This window comes from Ambystoma mexicanum, chromosome 5q (assembly GCF_040938575.1).
Source record: "Ambystoma mexicanum isolate Mex_15411 chromosome 5q, UKY_AmexF1_1, whole genome shotgun sequence".
NCBI classification, from domain to species: domain Eukaryota; kingdom Metazoa; phylum Chordata; class Amphibia; order Caudata; family Ambystomatidae; genus Ambystoma; species Ambystoma mexicanum.
This window is the reverse complement of record NC_090933.1, coordinates 1,356,194,202-1,356,207,207: the sequence shown is the minus strand read 5'-3', so window position 1 is coordinate 1,356,207,207 and position 13,006 is coordinate 1,356,194,202. Positions and strand designations below refer to the sequence as shown.

The 13,006-nt window shown below is 47.7% G+C and overlaps 1 protein-coding gene across 2 annotated transcripts in view; it reads right to left on the bottom strand.

Moving 5' to 3' along the window:
• Positions 1–294: 294 nt before the first annotated feature.
• LOC138498142 (uncharacterized) overlaps positions 295–13,006 on the bottom strand; it is a 307,816-nt gene continuing 295,104 nt past the window's right edge. For both annotated transcript variants that reach the window (XM_069622020.1, XM_069622019.1), the window contains exon 5: positions 295–1,697. In XM_069622020.1, the coding sequence (XP_069478121.1) occupies positions 761–1,697 (937 nt within the window). In that variant the 3' untranslated portion in view covers positions 295–760. The remainder of the gene's footprint in view (positions 1,698–13,006) is intronic.

The following is a 13,006-nucleotide window of genomic DNA, read 5'->3' as shown; positions in this document are numbered from 1 at the left end:
GCGTCATCTAGCCCCTCCCCGGACAACTGTACAATAAACCTACTTTACATACAAACATGCACTTGCTTCTTAAGTGGTGGGCCTGCTTGTGTTAAGGCGATTGAAGTCCCAATTGCACAGTATCATGGACAACGTGCGCTAGTAGTGAAGAAACGGGTAAATCCAGAAGGTGATTTGAAGGGCATGCATAGGTCGGCATAAAAAAAGGAAACGGTTTGCAAGAGGGGTGAATGATAACCTGAAACACAGGGCAGTCAAATCCAAAAACAGGTCAACAGACTAAGGACAAAGAAGTGGAACTGTACTAGATACATTTATTTACAAACTGCAGACCTCTAGCAAAGGGCACACAGCATATTGTGGTCCAGTGATACTCTACACCATTTGCGATCGGCAGAGTTGCCCATCATACACTACCAGGTCCTTGAAGTTCACCTCGAGTCAGCCGATCTTCATGTTCAGATGGTACAGGTTTTAGATCTTTTAGGAGTAAATATGTGGGGTTTCCTCCCAGTAAGTCTCTGCATCCTCAAAGAATTGCAACATGAGAATATTGGCAATCTTGCTGTCCCTGTAGTTCCCAAAATGGGGCTAATTCAGTGATTTATGTACTCGAGGATTAGAAAATTAGTTTCTTCATAATTGCTTTTCCAAAAGGAAATAGGCATAAAAAGAAACATCCTTGAAACATCAAGAGAAATGTACAAAAACAAAGTTTACGATGAAGCTTCATCCACCCACCTCCTACTATCATTCATTATCAAATGTTGAACCCCCGGCTCCCCTTAGGAAGCATGCGGTCCAGTCTTTCAATGACATTGTCAAGGTAAGCGGCCATTTCCCTGAGGTTTTCTGCCAGTTTTGATTTGGCGCCTTGGTTAAGATGGAGGATTCCTTTGTACAGCTCCTTTCCATCCCGGTAAAGAGAGGCTGCAGCAACGCCTGCCTTCACTATGTGGCCAGCGTTAGCCAGAGGCCCCTTTTTCACTATTTCTCCCGATACTACTTCGGAAGATCCAGAAGGCGTGGGATTTGTCTGTCCGACGAAAGGTTCTATTATTGCACTTTTGCTTGTTTCTTTACTAAATGTATCTTTGAGGGATGGCACTGTCTCTGCATATATCGCTAAGGAGGCCACAAATGTGACCAGATTTGACTTTAGGTCGTCATACTTCTTCTCAATCGCCGATGGTTTAAAGTAGTTTAGTCTCCTTTTTATTTCCATGAACTTCTGATGAATCTTTGTGCCCAGGAGACCCTCTTCGTACTCCAGATCCAGGAGCTTGGCCTTAATTTCATGATGCAGGTCTGAAATCTCATGAAGGTCCTGCTCACACTCTGCAAAGGTCTTGTCGGCAACCTTCTTATTGTGGAAATGTTGTTCTTCCTCACCTGAAGAAGCAGATTCTCGGAGGTACCCACCCACTGTAGAAATGCCTATTCCCACAAGTGAGATCACCGGTGAGCCCTTGCCCATGTAATCCAAGACAACTCCACCCAGGTTGAGGGCATCGCCAGTGAATGCTACTGCGGACCACATCACCATGTCCTCGGCTGCATCCTTATGAATGGTGTCCATTTCATCAGCGATAAAACGGAGCGACATGGCGTGCTTCTCCAAGGAATCTCTCTTCCTGGTCAAGACGGTGTTGAAATCCTCAAGGTCATCACACAAACCTTCCAGTCTTCGGTATAACCTATGAGATAAATAGAAGACAACGTTAATGACCGTGCTTTACCTTGAATAAACACAGCTGTTGTGCATCTACATCCTGGCTCACTTGGGAGGAGAGGTAAATGTAAACATTAGGACACCTGCACTGGAAGGAGTGATTAACTTCAGACTGAGGAGAGTTGGAGTCTCAGTGTTTACTGCTACACCTTGCAGGCAGCCGCCCCTCTGACACAAATTCCTTCCTATTTTAAACACCGGCACTAGGCTTTGCAATGTATCGTGTCACAAAACCCTCTTTCATCTCAAACTCTCCCAACTTGCAGAAGCAACAGAAATGCAATACCCATGCCCGGGAAGTATTCCTACAGCTCGGCCACACCAGGGGCAGGCAGGACAGAGGAAGTGCAATGGCTATAGTCTAATTCAACAAGAGGGGGGCTTTGCACAAGATATGGGCTGGGAAGACTAGTACCAAGTTACATCTTGCTGATTTCTAGATCAGCAAGAGGGACCCTTGTATTAAGGCGACAAAGCAGCCATCACTTTAATAGATTTCAAACATTGCCTGGCCAAATACAGCACCTGCCGCCAGTTTTTTAGCTAGAAAGGAGCTGCTGCCCAGCTTCCAGCTAGAGAGCAGCTGTTGCCGAACTTCCAGCTAGCGAGGAGCTGCTGACAATTCCAGCTACACAGCAGCTTGTAGCTACAGAGCAGCTGCTGCCGAGATTCCAGCTAGAGAGGAGCTGCTGCCGAGCTTCCGGCTAGAGAGCAGCTGCTGCCGAGCTACCAGCTAGAGAGCAGCTGCTGCCAAGCTTCCAACTACAGAGCAGTTGTCAAGCTTCCAGCTAGAGAACAGCTGCTTCTGAGCTTCAAGCTAGAGAGCAACTGCTGCCAGGCTTCCAGCTCGAGTTGAGCTGCTGCCAAGCTTCCAGCTACAGAGCAGCTGCTGCCGAGCTTCCAGCTACAGAGCAGCTGCTGGCGAGCTTTCAGCTAGAGAGCAGCTGTGAAGCTTCCACCTACAGAGCAGCTGCTGCCGAGCTTCTAGTTAGAGAACAGCTGCTGCCGAGCTTCCAGCTAGAGAGCAGCTGCTGCCGAGCTTTCAGCTAGAGAGCAGCTGCTGCCGAGCTTCCAGCTAGAGAGCAGCTGCTGCCGAACTTCCAGCTAGAGCAGCTGCTGCCGAGCTTCCAGCTAGAGAGCAGCTGCTGCCGAGCTTCCAGCTAGAGAGCAGCTGCTGCCGAGCTTCCAGCTAGAGAGCAGCTGTGAAGCTTCCAGCTACAGAGGAGCTGATGCCGAGCTTCCAGTTAGAGAGCAGCAGCTGCTGAGCTTCCAGTTAGAGAGGAGCAGCTGCTGAGCTTCCAACTAGAGAGCAGCTGCTGCTGACCTTCCAGCTAGAGAGTAGCACTGCCAGAATACATTTTGTGCTTCTCTCATGGCAAACTTAGAGAGGTTTCTTGGGGGCTGCAGAACTGTACTATACCAGAATGGAATGAAAGTGCGTTGAAAGAAACCTCAACAGTGTCAAATACATAGGCACCGCCTGGGAGGCATACAAAGTGGGCATGAGGGGTGAGATGATTGGAGCCATGGGTGGAGCACTAAGGTCTGTTACTTCCTCCCTAGAACACTCAGAGAGGGAGCTGGGAGAACTGGAAGGCAGATTAGACCCATCCCCTGAACACTTACAGAAAGTAATTGACCTGAAACAAACCTGCCTTACGCACTGGGAGTACCTGGGAAGGCTGAGCTACGCCAAATACATTGAACAAACCCATGCCCTTGGTGATAAACCCGGTAAATTCCTGGCTTGGCTGTACAAGAGGGAGACCCCCAGAACACCCATTTGCCAAGTACTCAAACCAGACGGCTCCTTAGTGCACACCCAGTTAGAAAATTACTCTGTGTTCTCCGACTTCTACGGCAAACTATACGCCAGACCCCCGCCCGTGGCCGACTCCGACATTGAGGATGTCCTGGACGACATCGTCCTTCCCAGGCTCGATCCTCAAATGACGGACATCCTAGACGAGCCCATCACCCCAGATGAGGTCAAGGTAATCATTAGATCGCTCCCGGCCGGAAAATCCCCTGGCACTGATGGCCTCCCCGGGGAATTTTATAAACTGTATGATGAGACCCTGGCCCCTCTGTTGGCGCAGGTGTTTAACGAAGCTTACGAGCGTGGTGCCCTCCCTGACTCCATGAGGGAAGCTGTAATTATCCCCCTCCTGAAACCCGGTAAAGACGGATCGCACTGCGGTTCCTACAGGCCCCTCTCCATGTTAAACGTTGATTGCAAAATCTTAACCTCCCTGCTGGCGAATAGACTGCGAAGGGTGATCCCCCACCTGATCCATCAGGACCAAACGGGTTATGTGCCCGGACGCTCCATAACAGAGAACCTGCGTAGGTTGCATCATATCATGTACAGCACGGAACAGAGGCCTCAGAGATACGCGGTTGCGTCACTTGACGCCACCAAGGCCTCCGATTCAGTGCGCTGGGAATGGCTATATGCCACTATGATTAGAATGGGAATCGGACCCGCCTTCCTGAAATGGACCCAGCTAGTCTATACCAACCCCACCGCTAGTGTGCGCACAAACAGGACCTTCTCAGACAAATGGTCCCTATACAGGGGCACCCGTCAGGGCTGCCCACTCTCCCCGATGTTATACATCATTGCCACCGAACCCGTAGCCGCATATCTCAGACAAGAATACGGAGATGGGGGCATCATAATAGATGGAGTGACCCACCTTATCTCTATGTACGCGGACGATACACTATTGTACCTACACAACCCCGAACACCTCCTGCCCTACATTCTAGAGACTCTGGACGGATTTAGCAAATACACAGGAATCCAAATTAACAAGGACAAGTCCTGCCTCTACCCTCTAGCTGCACTGTATAAGGAAGACCTAAAATCCCTTCCCCCCCTTGACCTAAAATGGCAAGTGACCTCCTTTAGGTACCTGGGAATCACGATACACCGGGACCCATACACGGAACATATACTCAACACGGTGAGTGCTAAAGACTCTCTTGAAAAATCTATGGAATTCTGGGGCAAGCTCCCGCTCTCGATGGCCGGAAGGGCACGTCTCCTCAAAATGGTTGCACTCCCCCGCTTACTATACAGTTTTACAAATGTCCCCTACAACATTCCCCCCCTCCTTCTTCAGAAACATTAATAAACTATGCAGACGGTTCCTCTGGCAGGGAGGCAGACATGGGGTGGCGCTGGACACACTCCAAAGACCCTACGAGAGAGGTGGAATCAAAGTCCCCAACTTCGAACTGTACTACCTTGCAAGCCAACTAAGGCATGTGATGCGATGGATGGCCGACGAGATCTCCACGGACACCAGGCTCCTCTAACCTGCATTGCCCAATCTCCTCCTAAGGGATCTACTCTGGGTCCGGAACAGACTCCCACAGCCCTTCCCATACCTAATCAAACTTGGAATAAAGCTCTGGAACAGAGCATGCAGAACAGTGGGGTCAGCTGATCCCTACTCCCCACAAATCCCCATTGCAGCAATTATGGCCTACCAGCCATGGGGCTCTCTTGAATCGCGCGCCCAGTGGGAACCCTACGGAGTGGCTACCCTAGGAGACCTAACACGAGACCAAGAGATCATACCCTTCCCCGATCTCACTGAGACCTCGGGATTACCTGTTGGTCAATTCTTGCTCCATAGGGCAGTGATACAAGCCATAATGGTTAGATGGCCAGAGGGTACTACCCCAAAGACGGAAAACGAGGTCATAGAAACATTATTAAACACAGCCGAAGGTGGCCATGAAACCTCGCGACTGTACGAAACCCTGCTTCAGGGCACGACAAACAACAAGCTCAAAAGCAAAGTAAAGTGGGAAACCGAACTAGGCCAGGTCTTGGTGGACGAAGAATGGGAGAAAATAACCCACTACCACAAGAAAGTTTCTAGGAATGCCCGTTTGCAGCTCATTCATCAATTATACATCACCAACAGAGCCTACCTAACACCTGAGGCCATATCTAAATTCAAGGGGGCTGAGGCCCAAGTATGCCCCAAATGTAAGGAGCCCAGAGCGGGAATGACGCATATGTTTTGGGGCTTCCCAGAGATACGCAATTTCTGGACACAGGTACAGGAGAGGGTGGAGAACGCAGATATTGAGCTTGAAGTGATCAATCCCGCAGCCTGCATCTTGGGCAGATGCAAACGTAACCACAAAAATAAGCCTCTAAACAAACTCAAAGATCTGATATACATAACGGCGAAGAGACGCAAAGCCTTGGGATGGAAGAGCCCAAGGGCCCCGACCGAGGCACAATGGTGGGAGGACCTTACGAAATGGATAACGGCTGAGACTGGTGCGTGGGAAACGGCTATCCTCGAACAGAGGCTGGACTCCAGTGGGGAACTGCATCGCTGGGTGGCGCTAACAGTGCCACTACTTCATCCTAACAATACGGACGATACCTCGGACGGTTCGGACTGTCCTAGCCATCAATCCGGCCCAATAAGAACGGACAATAATGTTGACTGTGGTCTTGAGTTGGGGGTGGGTGGGGACGCGTAATTCTGTTCATTTGCGGTAAATATTACTAGTGATGCCAACTATGTTTGTTATACTGTTAAAACCAATAAAGAAATTAAAAAAAAAAAGAAAGTGCGTTGACGTGACTGGGCGCACTTGTTCATATCCCCCACATCTCCCCCCACACACTTCCTTATCTGTTCACCTGCATAATCGGAATGGACCATGCCTAGTAAGATCGTTTGTCTTGTCTTTCCCTATGTCTTACCCCCCAGCCCCTCCATGCACGGTTGCGCTTTGAAACACGTGTGTATAAGCGCATAATAAATAATCAATCAATCAATCAATCATTCTGTGTGTGCACTCGCACTAAGTTGATAAACAGTGCACAAAAATGACAATGGTTGCTTACATGAAGCAAATCGAAAAACCAGCATTGTTGCATATATGCAATGCACGCAATGTTAAAGTTGCATTATTGTGTAGCAGGCCAAGTCCAAACCTTCCTTCTTTTCAAATCTTACAGAGTGGGGTGCTATTCATGCTTAAGATGTTCTACTGTCACATCAAGGGATTGCTTGTGAAATCTGTAACATTGAAGGTATAAGGGAGCACAAATGCTAATTAAAGAATGTATTTCCTTGTACTGTTTTGCGATGCCAAGATGTCTTTAAAACTAGAGTGACAAGGCAAGTGACATCTAAAGGACTTGGAGCCTGCCTACTATAAGGGCCACTATTGCAAACGCACACACAGATAATCCTGAGGGTTCGGCTGATCAGATGAATACGCATTGGTATTTTTGTCACTTGCTTTGAAAAGTGTCAACAGTAGAAGAACAGATTCCTTAAACCTTGCTTTCTCATTTCTTTATTAAAAAAAGAAAAGTGTTTGTGTCTATAGAGAGCAAGTTGTAGCGCCAGTAGAAAGAGGCTGACAGTGTAAGGGGGCAGCACATAGAATTCTAGTTCGCAGACGCTGAGAGAGCAGAAAGAGCAATGGGTCTCCATACTCGCTTCCATGAAATCTCAAGCTGTACAAATGATGTGCAACTTTTGTAAGCAAGAGCGAACAATGATAAATGTATAATGCTAGCTGGTGCCCCACCCATAAGCCAACATTATTGCATTGGAGTACAGATAGGAAGAGAGTGGGCTTTCAGGGGTGACACAAAGCGTGTGGGAGTTTGCGTTTTAACCCCCCCCATTGACTGTCCACGGCCATGGTTGCCCCTGTGGCCCTTTTCAAGCACTACTTTCATTGCCCATTTTTACGCAATTTTCCCCATCCGGCTCAAAACACATCCTCTTTGGATAGATCCAGTAAGCAGTAACATCAAACTGCGTGCTGTATACAGGGCCTGCCTGTGTTATTTCAGTGTGATCCAATGCCGGGGATATTGGATCACATTTGGTTGACTTTTCCCACCTTCTCAGTTGAGGAGGCTGAGCGTGTAGTTAGTAAACTTAAATCTGCTTCCCCCTCTGATGCCATTCCCTTGAGGATTTTGAAAGATATCTCCCCACATATATCTATATGGCTGACAGAAGCGGTTAACGACTCCTGCCTATCCGGCTCTATTGTGCCAGAGCTTAAGCAGGCGGTTGTTATCCCACATTTGAAGAAGCCCTCATTAGACCCCACATCCCTGGTAAATTTCAGGCCCATTTCTCTACTCCCATTTTGCATTAAATTAATGGAATCTCTTGTATCTCCTTTGTTCACGTCTTTTCTTGAGACTTCTTCCTTTCTCAATCCGTTTCCGTCAGGGTTTCGCCCGGGTCGTGGGACAGAGTGTTCTAGTCTCTGTGTACAATGATCTGTGGTGACTTGCCGATGAGGGTGGAACAGGCACCCTCATCTTACTAGACTTATCGTCCGCGTCCGATACCATAGACCACCAGGTGCTATTGGATCGTGTGGTGGCGGCCAGCCTGTCTGGCCAGGTTCTGGCATTGTTTGCCTCTTTCTTGGCCGACCACAGTCAAATATTGACTCTTGCTTCCTTCTTCTCAGCGGCTGTGAAGCTGCTTTGTGGGGTCCCCCAGGGATCGGCCTTGTCCCTGGCTTTGTTTAATATCTTTATCCAGCCTCTTGTTTTGATAATCCGCTCCTTCGGCTTCAGGTGCTACTCCTATGCTGACGATACCCAGATCATCGTCCGGCTGGAATCTTCCCAGTCGGACCTCACATCTCCGCTTAGGAGTTGCCTTGCAGCCGTGGGTGAGTGGATGGGCAGCAATTGGTTGAAATTGAAAGGGGATAAGACCGAGGTCCTGGTGGTGCGGCCCCGGCGCGCTGTCACTGAGCCCGTCCTGTCCTGGTCTCCGGCCTTTTGGCCCTCCGAGCTGGGGACGTGTCCTTCTTCTGTCATGCAGGTAAAAAATCTTGGAGTCATCCTTTCTGCATCTTTGTCGATGAACGCCCAAGTTGGGGCTATTTGTAAGGCAGGCTTCTTTCAACTCTGTGTCATCCGTAGGGTCCTGCCGCTTCTTCCGGCTCGATTTACGGCCTTGCTAGTATTAAGTCGATTAGACTACTGCAACTCACTTCTGCCGGCACAATCTTTGTACTTGTTGCATCGGTTACAGCTTCTCCAAAATGATGCGGCTTGTGTCTGTTACGGGATCGCCCTATGTTGTTCATATCTCCCCTGTCCTCAGATTGTTACACAGGCTGCCAGTTCGGCAGCAGGTGCAGTTTAAAATGCAGTTTAAAATCACTGGTGATAGTACATCAGGCCTTTTATGGGTAGGTCCAGCAGGAGGACGAGCGAGGGAGGATCACCTGGGTAGGGGAGCCCGGGGGTTGTCTTAGTGGGGATACCCCAGGCGAGACGCAGTATCCTGACAGGACAATAGAGGAGGGAGAGGAAGTCCTGGACGCCTTCATGGGATATGTTGATTCCTGCAACTCTTATCCAGGTGTCATGACCTTTGATTCCAATCCTACCATTTATGATCCAAGAGGGAGAAAGAAAGGAGTCAAGTGCCCAAGAGGGGGGAAGGAAGAAGACCCAAATAAAACAAGGGCAGAGTTCTAAGGTTGAGATCCATGCATCCTCTATCTGTCCAAATTACCAAGAATTCCATCAGGACCCTTGTTTGTATAATCGGCCATCAGACATAAGGAAGGGGGCAACCAGTCCCTTAAGTAAAGACACGATTAGAAGATTTTCCTATACACAATATCGACTCCCTAAAAAAGTAATAGGAACTCAATCTAATCTCCAATCCCTTTACAATTCACATACCTCTCCCTCAGCTTTCACAATGCATTTTCAAACTCAGTCCATTTGCCCATGCCCATTTCCAAACAATACTGGGACAAGGAAGAGGCAACCGGGAGTAGTGAAGATGTCCCATAAGAATAATATGGGGAATGTAAGGGAAACCAGCTATAGAAGGAACTTAAACTGCCCCACTGATAGTCAGGCATTTATTAATTATCACTCGCACCTGACTCCACTTGACTATTTTCACAACTATAAACGGTGTGGTCTTTTTCAAAAGAGAGAGTGAGCAGGGGATGTTGTCTGGACCAGATAGGCCAAGGAGCAGAGAGCAGAAGGACCTGTAGTCTGGAGGAGAGCGGCATGCCGAAACACTGACCCAGTTTTTATGAGGGGCTGCCGTGTGGCTAGAGAGCTGTGTCTCCAAGTAGCCAGACAGAAGCACCCTGTATACTGTTGTTGGCAGTCGGGAAGTGCTTGTTCCTTTGGGATTTGTGCCTGTCCCAAGAGTGTCTGAGTGGCAGGTGGTGAGACCCCAACCTCAACTGCGTGTATCACGAGGGACCACTCGTCAACAGAATGCTGCCCGGTGAGTTTCAGGTCAGTAGGAGAGAAACTTAGGAGCGTGCGGTTGACTGGAGCGGAGCAAGACAAAGACACTGTTGGATAAGCGAGAGAAAGCTTGTAAAGTGGCATGGAGCGGAAAAGCAAGAGAAAGCTTGTGAGGCGGTGCAGAGCGAAAAACGAGAGAAAGCTTGTAGAGCGGAAACGGAAAGGAAATATAAAAAAGTCAGAAAGTGCAAGATATAGATAAGGAAAGCAACAAAGACATTAAGACGTTGCAAGTGTGCACGAGCAAGCGAGGAAGGTGCTAGTGTGCACGAGAAAGCCAAGGAAGTGTAAGTGGGAACGGGAAAGCAAGGAAAATGCAAGTGGGCATAAAAAAGCAGGGAAGGTGCAAGTGTGCATGAGAAGGAAGCAAAGGAGAACAAGAAGGGGTGTAGGAAGCACCTGAAGGTGAAAGGTTAAAAAGGAAGAGCAAGGAATAAAGAGAGGGGTTACAGATCAGAGTGGCCATGCCTAGGAGGAGCAAAGAACCAGGTGGTTTCAAAAGTCTCAGATTGTAGCCCACAAGTGAAGTGTGTGTGAAAGAACTGCATATAAAGAGAAAGGTACATCCTGACAAATTTAACTGGTGTTTGGAACTAAAAAGCAGCCTAAGCTTGGGGAAGGGACCCCTGAGAGGCCTAACAAAGTGGAATAACTAAGCTTGCGGAAGAGAACCCCGAGAAGCTTGAAGAGGAACTGTGTATATTTCTTTTGTTGTGTTTGAACTTGAAAGAGTTAAATCTAAGGGGAAGGCCATCCCAAGGAACCTAAGACATTGAAAGTGTTTGAGAATACTGCAGGATCCGTGGAGAAGGTCTCATGAACAGCCTTTTTTGTGAAATTGATCAACTTACCACTGGTGAGAAGACCATCTGAAACCAAACTAGGTTTCCTATTTTCTGTTAAACCACTATCTTTTTCTTTTAAGAGACTTCCTAGCACATTTTGTCAAAAGAGTGAGGGCAAGCATAGGTTTAGAAACGGAAAGATTTTTATTTTGGTCCTTCAGGCTTTGATAGCCCTTAGAAACATCAGTTAATGGAACCATCCCTTTAGTGTTAGGGCCAGTTTGGCATTTCACCAACACAAGACCCTTAGTAAAGAAAGGTTTTGAAACTAACATCTTTGAGTCTGTGTCTCTCTTGATACCATGCCTGTCTCACAAAGCATAGTATTTCCTTTGATGCAAACCTCACTACTGCCTACATTGTCTAAACCATTTAATATGACACTCCCACAAAGCACAATTTCACACCTCAGAGCAGTCTCTTTCATTGTGGTTCCTGACTCTTGGATCTACTCCCCAGGCGTGCTGTCAACAAGTAGGGGTGATCCTCTCTCCCCTCTTCATACAAGCCTCACACCTCGTAGCACAGCCACATGCATTGGATACGAGTTTCAAACGTCATAGCAAAGCCACATGCATTGGATACAAGCCTCACACCTCATAGCACAGTCACAAGCATTGGATACCAGTCTCACACCTCATAGCACAGCCACATGCATTGGATACGAGTCTCACACCTCATAGCACAGCCACATGCATTGGATACAACCCTCACACCTCATAGCACAGTCACAAGCATTGGATACGAGTCTCACACCTCATAGCACAGCCACATGCATTGGATACGAGTCTCACACCTCATAGCACAGCCACATGCATTGGATACGAGTCTCACACCTCATAGCACAGTCACAAGCATTGGATACGAGTCTCACACCTCATAGCACAGTTACAAGCATTGGATACGAGCCTCACACCTCATAGCACAGTCACATGCATTGGATACGAGCCTCACACCTCATAGCACAGTCACATGTATTGGATACAAGCCTCACACCTCATAGCACAGCGACATGCATTGGATACAAGCCTCCCACCTCACAAAACTTTATTGGGTGATGCATTCATTCTTTAATAGCTCTGCACATTGTGTGCATCACACGTCACAATGGGTGGCTCTGTCTACCACTTTGGAGTACGGTCTAACAGCTTTGCTGCAAGTCTCATGGCTGGGAGCACAGTCGCACGCCATACAGTCGAGCACAACCTCATATATTCAGTATGAAATTCAGACCTTGGCAAAGTGTCTCACTCATGGGAGTATATTCACTCGTTGGAACAGTCTCACACTTTGGGCGCGTGTGTAATTGGTTGAGAGTCCGATATCTTGGATCCCGGTCTCATTTAGTTGGCAATCTCACATTTCAACGTACAGTTTCAGTCAGACAGTCTAAATGATGCATTGTACGTTGATGAAGTCGGCCTCAAACCTGGGAAGAATTATCATTCTATGGAAGCATTAAACCTTGGTGTCACACTCTCAAATGTCACTCCTGTGGACTCTGACCTGTGATTCCTACTCGTGAGAATGTGTCTAAGGGGCTGTAAACCTGTGTTACAGAAAGTTTACAATTCTATTTGTTTGGGTTGAGGGAGCCAAGACCAAGAGTATAGCATTGTTACGGAGAAGGGTTGTGCTGTCCCAGTTAGGCAGACAGTACTTCCAGAATTACCAGTACCCTCATCAGACGTAACTATGCATTAATGAGACATACACGTATTGTGCTTATTAGGGAGAATTCTCAAAATGTGCTAATTTCCCTTTCCTTTTGAGACCCCAGCAACTTTGCTGTATTTCTAGGATTTTATTTTTTTACCTGGGAAGAGTGTGACCCTTTTTTCCCCCCACTCTTCCATGTATTTTGATGTTTTACTTTTGTGTTCTTTGGTTATGGAGTTTTAAAACAACTCCATAGACGACATCTTTTTCTGGGTGTCGTACAGCACCTTCAGTGCAGTGGTACAGGGGTGTCTTTTAGACTCCCCAAGGTTTAAATACCTTCTCTGGGACGGACTACTGTCTCCCACAGCATGTAAAGTTAAATTGACTTTACTAGTCTCTTTAAATTTACAGACCCAGCACACACTATCTTCCTATAAAGTGCTGGAGGGG